This window comes from Gekko japonicus, unplaced genomic scaffold (assembly GCF_001447785.1).
Source record: "Gekko japonicus isolate JY-2015 unplaced genomic scaffold, Gekko_japonicus_V1.1 scaffold3508, whole genome shotgun sequence".
Classification (NCBI taxonomy): Eukaryota; Metazoa; Chordata; class Lepidosauria; order Squamata; family Gekkonidae; genus Gekko; species Gekko japonicus.
The window spans coordinates 115,417-124,492 of NW_015165343.1; the positions used below are offsets into that span (position 1 = coordinate 115,417).

Genomic DNA, 9,076 nt, shown 5'->3' on the forward strand with positions numbered 1-9,076 from the left:
TCCATCCCTCCATTGTTCTCTCTATGGTGGAAAAAAAGTTACTTTTTTCCCACCATAGAGAACAATGGAGGGATGGGGGCAACCTGTTTGGGGGCCCATAGAATTGGACCCCATGGTCCAATCTTTTTGACACTTGGTGGGTATCTTGGAGAGAGGTTCCAGCAGCCACCCTCCGAGTTTGGAGCCTCTCCCTCAAATTCAGATTTGGATTTATTGGACCCAAATTTTTTCGGGATTCCCAGAAAAACCCGAATATCTATACCGGCAAAGCCCCATATTGTGCCAAATGGCCCATAGGATATAATGGGGCTGAATTGCCGCCGAATTTTGGCGGCAAACTGGCAAAGGCAGGCAAGGCAGCAAGCTGATCTGGGGGCACCCTTTTTGGATGCCCCTGGAATTGGACCCCCTGGACCAATCTTCTCAAAACTTTGGGGGTCATTTTGAGAGATGCTGGAGCAGACACGGTCCACATTTGGAGCCTCTATCTCAAACCCCCTCCCCCTCAGCCCCCTGCAAACTTTCCAGAGGATTTTTGCCATTGACTTCAATGGCCCCATTGGATATAATGGACCTGAATTTTTCGGGTTTTCCGAAAATTTTCTGATATCTATGCTTTATTCGGGGTTTTTTCAGGATTCCTGAAAAAATTCAGGTTCAATAAATCCAAATTTTACCGAATTTTTTTTTTGCACACCCCTAGGAGCAACATGACTGCGCGGTGAAGCGGGATAAGGGAGGTAAGTGTGATCGCGATTATCGAAATCAAATATAATGCTCTCAGCACACCGTCTGACTGCACCCAGTGTCTTTATGGGTGCTGCAGGACTCTTGCTCTTTTCTGCTGCTAACGAGGCCACCCATCTTGATCTATCTCGTTAATTCCTATGGTTGCCGTAAGTTGGAAGAGACTTGGAGGTTCTGAAAGACGCACACCCAGAGGATCCGCTGTTCTAATGCGACTGTGTAGTATGAATGGGAATATAAAAGTTTTTTTCTTCTGATTATTCATATTTATCTGGTTTTATAGATTTTTCTCCTAAGTAAGATTTTATTGGGATGTAATGAAGGCCTATTAAATAGTAGGCCTCCCCAACTCTTCAGCTAACTAAACAAAAGACAGATTTAGCCGCACTATTACTAATCGCTGCAAAAACTTTGATTGCCCAGGTCTGGAAAACTAGTAAAGCTCCTACGATCCGCCAATGGTTTATTAAGGTATGCGATCTAGCTATTATGGACAAGCTAGTTTCACAAATTTTGATGGCGGAAGCTATGCCAAAGAAAAACTATACTCTTAGAGAAATGGTTCCCCTTCTTTGATTATGTTAAAAATGCGGAAAAACAGAAGTTGTAGCCTTCCAAAGAAATATATCAATGTAGTTGTTTTATTAAGCAAGTTGGTATTGTTGTTAACTATTTTTTATTATTTATAATTGATCTCATTTAATTCAGTGTTGATATTCATTGCAAAAAATCAGATAAACGATGTAATTACTATGTTAATACCTTTTATCTTAGAGAGTTCTGCTTATAATACTGTATTATCCTGTTATTGTTTAAATGAAAAAGTTAATAATTTTTTTCTTTTTTAAAAAAAATAGTAGGCCTTCTTCTTGTAGGTTTGATTGATTTTCTAGCTGATGTTAGCAGACATAAAAACATTCTTTTTGTATAGAAGATAGGCATAGAGTTCATGGAGTTTTTTAGTTGTTTAGGGTTCAACTTTCCAGTGTCTGGGTCAAAGGGATTTTAGCTTCGTATCAGAAAAAAACACCTTTGTTTGGGTGTGAAGAATCCTTGGCCAATATTATTCAGGTTCGGTTAAGTAAACATTTTAAGATATTATTTAGACACACCTTTCTTTACATTTGACCAATAAGTGGATTATTACTCAAATGATGTATTGGTTCTTGGTAACTGTATAGAAATATTAATTCCTACAGATATTAATTCCCCTGCCTTCCCCCTTGGAATGTATCTTGCGATCCCCTGCTGTGTTGATTTCCTCTTGAAGCCAAATGGGCTCAATAGCCCTGCCATATACTTCACACTTCCATGCTGGCAGCTACCAGATGGGTGGGTTGGGGTGGAGACCACATGACTGCAGGTGTGGCCTTCAGAGGCTCTGACCATTCAGAAGTTGTAGCCATGACAACCCTACCATTGGGCACACCCAGGTCTACTTCAATTGGCTCCTGGCCAGAGCTAATTTGAAGACTGAATTGCAGTATAAACCCAATGAGAGATTTTCTCTCCCTCTCTCTCCGTTCCTGGGTGTAAGATTTGGGATGGACACTGAAGTGCTCTTGTCCTGCCATGTGGTCTGAGGCAGAACAAAGAACTCTTTTGTGCAGCTGAGCACATGGCTGCATGCTTACAAAGATGGACTTCTTGCTCCAAATCCCTTGGGGCTATTGGACTCTTACCATGGACTATTCTGGACTGATAACTGTTCCTGACTTGGTAAATATACTTCTATTGTGTAGTTAAGGCAAAACTTGCCTAGGTTGCCTAGGCTTGTTACTTTGAATCCTTATAGTCTGATTGCAAGTTCTCTACTGAATAAAACTTATCTTGGTTTATAAATAGTGTCTGGATTGTGGTAACTGGACTTCAAGCTAAATCTTGTAGCCTAAACCGCTGACCAATTGCGCTACCTGTGTAAGATTGACTGTGCAGCTCTGGACAGAGTTGCTAATGTGTAAAACCCACATACCAACTGAGATTCTGGGAGCCTCTAATCTCAGGCTGGTAAGGGTTTAAGCTGAGAGGTTCCTGGTGGCTATTGTTCTTAAATCCAGAGAGCCTACCTTTCTGGGTTATTGAGTAATGTATGGTGCCAGTGTAGAATTCTTTCCCCCATCCCTGTACTGGCCTGGAGGAGAGAATCTACACAGTAACCAATTATGCTTTTCGAATGTTATCTTCGTGGCGATGTCATTTCAAGTATAAAATTTCATGTCCTTCCCGATTTGTGTTCAGAAAGCAGTCAGTTTTTGATAGGCTGGTTTGGCCTAACTGTTTTCAGGTGTCCTGACTGCAATTAAAACACTATGAACCTTCCTCCTCATTTTGACTTCAATTTTTTTGACTGGGAATCTACCTGTATAACAATCGTGAGGGACCAAGTACTGAACAACCCCTCCAGTGGGGAGGGGAAATGGCAGCCGAAGAAAGGGAAACGGATCCGATGCAGGCAGGACCTGCAAAATGCCCCACCTGCCTATCCACACACACACACACACCCCACTCTGACCGAGGTCTTTCACAAACCGGACTTGGGAAAGGCCACACCCAAGGGGCAGTCAGGGGATAACATTGTGTGGATGCTAAACCACCCCCAACCGCACCGCTCTGTTTGGACACCAAAGCGGGAAAAGCTGAGTGTGGGGGAAAGGGACCTGCCCAGCCTCAGTTGCAGGCGGCCACTGAGAAGGCTGAGGGAAGTCAGGATGTTGGCAAAGCCAAGAGTGAGAGGCCAGGAGAGAGGCGGGGAGGGAAGAACCTCAGGGCTACCGATCCGCAGGTCACTCACTCGTCAGTGCGGTAGAGCGCTAGCGCGTGACCCGTGAAGTCGATGACGTCCTGGCCGAGGTCGAAGCGCCGATAGACCTCACGCATAGTGGTGCCGTGCGGATCCACCCCTTCCAGCGTCTTTGGGTCATTCTCGTCGAAGTTCGCCACGAAGACCAGGAACTTGCGGAAGCGGCGCTTCTCAAACATACCCATGAGATCTGCAGGAGCAAGGGAGACGGGAGTAATGATGGCTGGGAGGGAGGGGCACGATGGGGAGACAGGGGCCGAGTGAATGCCCAGATGGTCCTAATTTCAAACCTTGACTCACACAGGGGCCAACCAGTTTCTTTGCACAGCCAACAACAGGGCATAGAGGCCGAGGCCTTCGTAAGAACTTCAGGAGACCCTGCTGGATCAGACCAGGGAGGGTACATCTAGTCCAGCATCCCGTCTCACACGGTGGCCAACCAGTTCGTCTGGAGTGCCAACGACAGGGCAGAGAGGCCGAGGCCTTCCCCTGGTAAGAACCTCAGAAGAGCCCTGCTGGATCAGACCAGTGAGGGTCCATTTACTCCAGCATCCAGTCTCACACGGTGGCCAGCCAGTTCCTCTGGAGGGCCAATGACAGGCTAGAGAGGCCAAGGCCTTCGTAAGAACTTCAGGAGAGCCCTGCTGGATCAGACCAGGGAGGGTCCATCTAGTCCAGCATCCCATCTCACACGGTGGCCAACCAGTTCCTCTGGAGGGCCAGCAACAGGGCATGGAGGCTGAGGCCTTCCCCTGATAAGAACATCAGAAGAGCCCTGCTGGATCAGACGGGTCCATCCATCTAGTCTAGCATCCCATCTCACATGGTGGCCAACCAACCGGGCACAAAGGCCTGGGCACTCCCCTGATGTTCGTCTCCTGGCTCTGGGATTCAGAGGCTTAGTGCCTCTGAACGTGGATGTTCCCCTCAGTTACCGTGGCTAGTAGCCAATGATAGACTGATTCTCCATTAATCTATATCATCCCCTTTTCCAGCTGTTCATTCTTGTGGCCATCACTACATCCTCTGGCAGTGAATTCCACATTTTAATCACTCTGTGTAGCTTCAGATGTACTGTCACGAGTGTCGTTATTTTATTTACATTATTTCCGCCTTTCTCACCGAGAAGCAAGGCAGATTACACAGGGTGAAGTAATACAACTGACGGACAGGATAGTCAATAAACAATGCAATAGTATTCGAGTTGTAGAACCCACCAGAAATCTAAAAACAGAACTTGAAGCAAAGCATAAATCTTAAGACAATATGTTAAATGATGCAAATTAAATAGTAGGATCCTAGTTTTAGTGATACTATACAGTAGTATACACCACAGTCCCTACTAATTTTTCCAAGTAATTTTTTTTAATCATTTAGTGCACTGCAGCTCTCTTACCCGTCTAGAAACACCCTCTTGAATGGTTCAGTTCTGCATAGATTCAGGTGGGTAGCTGTGACGTCCTGCTTATTGGGGAGATTGTTTTTATCTTTAAACCACCCTCTGTGTACCTAAACCTGGTAGATTTCTGCTGCCACCAGGAATTAAAAATTCCAAATCTCTCTCTTTTGGTAGAATGACCCAGGGTCTGGGCACTTCAGACGACTATGTGGCCCTGAGGAAGGACTATTCTGATTTCTGGGATAAGTTTAAACAAAAAATGATTGATTTAATAAAGAACAAAATAGGTTTCTCGTTATTTTGAACTGTTGCTGATGAAAGGAACTTGTAAATATAACTGGCAGAGCTTGGTATCACTGTCTCTCAAACTCCCAAAACTGCACTCTGACCGGCGTAGACACTCAGTCTGATCTCTCTCTCATCTATATAGCCACACAGGCTGAACTGTTTGTCTTATTCACACAGAATAGACTAAAAAATTCCCATAGTCACACAGACTAAGCTCTCTCTCCAAACTTCACACACAGAATCCTCCTCACAAACACCCCTCCTCCCACACTCTCAGTCATCAGCCAATCACATCACACTTGTCTCCCTCTATCACTCTCCTTACAGTACTGCAGTCAAACTAAACATTTAAAGAAACACACACACCAAAACATGAAATCATTACAGTAGCTGTGTCAGTCTGAAGCAACAGAATAAAGTTTGAGTTCAGTGGCACCTTTGAGACCAACAAAGTTTAATTCTGGGTATTAGCTTTCATGTGCCTTTCTGAAGAATATCTGAAGAAGTGGGCACTCATACAAAAGCTTACACCCAGAATTAAACTTGGTTGGTCTCAAAGGTGCCACTGGACTCAAACTTTGTTAAGTTCCGCAGAGTTTGTGGAGAAATACAGAGCCAACTCCCCTGCCCCATCGTCACTGCTCGGTGGTGGTTCCCAGCTTTAGAATGGCGTTTTTGGTCTCAGGAAGGAGGAGGTGTAAAGATTAGAATCTAGTCACTTCTTGGATTTCCAAATCCGAGGCCACATTTGGGATAAATAAAATATGTAATTAACTTTTCTGTTTAGGCAGGCAATTGTGACCTTAGGACAGCTCATTGCAAGTCGCAAGACTTATGTTTGTGAAACAAGTAAAGGAGCTTGCAAATGCAAGAATGCACCCGCAGTGTCTCTGCGTGATTCATAGCTCTGGTCTAGCCTCCTTCCAGTTAGCTTCAGGGCAACTAATTCTGCTGCATAGCCACATCAGGGCGATGGATCTAACTTTTACTTCACACAGAGATACAGCAGAGTCACTCATGCTCAGAGATGCCGTGCCCAGAACGGTGATTCATGCAGATATATATGAAGGACTCCTCTGAAATGGCGGAGCTCTTACTTTTACACATTCCAAAAGTGTAAAGTTCCAAAAGTTACTTTTACACACTCCAAAAGCACCTTTGAGGTGCGAGAATGACGTCTGTCTCCGATTCTCATTCGGGGCAAAGTGCTCCTCAGCTAGAAGACGCTGAGACTCTGCTCTGGGAGGGCCTTGAAAATGCCACGCTTGTGCTTTTATGGTTGTAACAGAATGTACATAAGGACATAAGAGAAGCCAATGCTGGACCAGGCCAGTGGCCCATCCAGTGCAACACTCTGTGTCACACAGGGGCCAAAAATACCAGGGGCCCTCAGGAGGTCCACCAGTGGGGCCAGGACACTAGAAGCCCCCCCACTGTTGCCCCCCCAAGCACCAAGAAGACAGAGCATCCCTTGCCCCAGCCTGAGAGTTCCTATCTACACCTTGTAGCTAATGGCCACTGATAGACCTCGCCTCCATCACTTGCCCCAGCCCGAGAGTTCCTATCTACACCTTGTGGCTAATGGCCACTGATGGACCTCTGCTCCATCACTTGCCCCAGCCCGAGAGTTCCTATCTACACCTTGTGGCTAATGGCCACTGATGGACCTCTCCTTTATCACTTGCCCCAGGCCGAGAGTTCCTATCTATACCTTGTGGCTAATAGCCAATGAGAGACCTCTGCTCCATATGTTTATCTCATTCCCTCTTATAAGAACATAAGAGAAGCCAATGTTGGATCAGGCCAGTGGCCCATCCAGTCCAACACTCTGTGTCACACAGTGGCCAAAAATACCAGGTGCCCTCAGGAGGTCCAGCAGTGGGGCCAGGACACTAGAAGCCCTCCCACTGTTGCCCCCCCCGAGCACCAAGAATACAGAGCATCCCTTGCCCCGGCCTGAGAGTTCCTATCTATACCTTGTGGCTAATAGCCAATGAGGGACCTCTGCTCCATATGCTTATCTAATTCCTTCTTGAAGCCGTTGATGCTTGTAGCCAAAACCGCCACCTCCTGTGGCAGTGAATCCCATGTGTTCATCACTCTCTGGGTGAAGAAGTACATTTGTTCACTTTTTTAAAAAAAGGTTGGAATGCCCACTGCAGGCCTATCCGATCAGATACGAACTTTAAAAACTAAACGACATATATGTTGAGCACTTTAATTGTAATGATATGGTTGTTTTATCCTGTTTTATTTGGCTTTATAGGTTTTATGTATTCTGGCACAGAGTGCCTTCAAATGTAAGCCACCCTGAGCCCGTTCGCAGGGAGGGCGGGATAAGACACCCAATAAATAAGATAAAATAAATAAACCAAATGCAGCACACACACAAATATACAGATCCCTGAGAGGTCAGACAGCAGAACTTTGTGCCGCCTGTTACGCTAGGCCAGGCCCACTCACTGGATCCGAGAGCCTCGGTCTCCGTCGACGGCACCTTGTAGATCTTTCCCGCCTTGTAGACGAAGCTGCCTTCCACCACTTTGAAGTCCAGGTAGCGTGTCACTTCTGTATACAGCAGCATCTTCACCAGCTGGCCTGCGTGGGGGAAGAGAAGAAGAAGAGGAGATTGGATTTATACCCCGCCCTTCACTCGGAGTCTCAGAGCGGCCTACAAACTCCTTTCCCTTCCCCTCCCCACAACAGACACCCTGTGAGGTAAAAGAAGAAGAAGAGATTGGATGTAAACCCCGCCCTTCACTACCCAAAGGAGTCTCAGAGCGGCTGACAAACTCCTTTCCCTTCCCCTCCCCACAACAGACACCCTGTGAGGTAAAAGAAGAAAAGATTGGATTTATACCCCGCCCTTCACTACCCAAAGGAGTCTCAGAGCGGCTTACAAACTCCTTTCCCTCCCCCTCCCCACAACAGGTACCCTGTGAGCAGTGTTCCCTCTAAGGAGCTCTTTTGAGGACTGCCCTTGAGAGAACAGCTCTGAGAGAACTTGAGATTGACCCAAGGTCACACCAGCAGCTGCATGTGGAGGAGTGGGGAATCAAACCCGGTTCTCCAAGATTAGAGTCTGCAAAAAAAACAGAGCGGCTTACAAACTCCTTTCCCTTCCCCCCCCCGCAACAGACACCCTTGTGAGGTAGGTGGGGCTGAGAGAGCTGTTGAAAGAACCGCCCTTTCAAGCACAGCTCTGACAGAACTGTGGCTTGTCCAAGGTCATCCAGCCAGGTGCAAGTGGATGAGTGGGGAATCAAACCCAGTTCTCCCAGATTAGAGTTTCGCGCACTTAACCACGACACCAGGCTTCGTTTGGGCCACTGAAACCCTTCTTGCTTACCCTACGGTCAATACTCCGTATGTGTCGTGATCGCCGTTCCTCCCAAGTCCCGAATATCCGGTTGCCGTTGTGAGACCTCCTGCAGCTTCGAAACAGGCACCTCAGAATGCGAACGGGCTGTGTATTCAGTTCATACACCAGCTTACGTTCCTGGTTTGTTCGGTCGTGCGCACCCTCTCTCTCTTCCTGCTCACGATCCGTTCCAGCTTCCTCCCCGGTGCCTTCCGTTTCTCCACTTTATTTAGTCTCACAATCAACATCTGCTACAATTAACAATCTCCCCCATGTGTTTCCCATCCACCCCGTTCTCTAGTTGTGTTTTCCTGTTTCACGTGTGTTTCCCTCTGTATCCCTGCTCCCTGTGTCCCGGCCTCAGGATCTTGGCGGTGTCGGGAAGTAGCGGCCCGCCCGGTGCCTTCCTCGTTGGACTCCACACAAACGGCTGGTAAAGGTCCTCGTATTCTCACTCGAGCTCGTCCCCTCCTGGGTTTCG

The 9,076-nt window shown here is 46.9% G+C and overlaps 1 protein-coding gene across 1 annotated transcript in view; it reads right to left on the reverse strand.

Moving 5' to 3' along the window:
* The window catches only part of LOC107109854 (rab GDP dissociation inhibitor alpha-like), a 48,220-nt gene that overhangs the window by 23,895 nt on the left and 15,249 nt on the right, over positions 1-9,076 (reverse strand). The window contains exons 4-5 of the mRNA XM_015410566.1: positions 7,698-7,832; positions 3,539-3,737 (exon numbers count right to left, since the gene is read on the reverse strand). Of these exons, the coding sequence (XP_015266052.1) occupies positions 3,539-3,737; positions 7,698-7,832 (334 nt within the window). The remainder of the gene's footprint in view (positions 1-3,538; positions 3,738-7,697; positions 7,833-9,076) is intronic.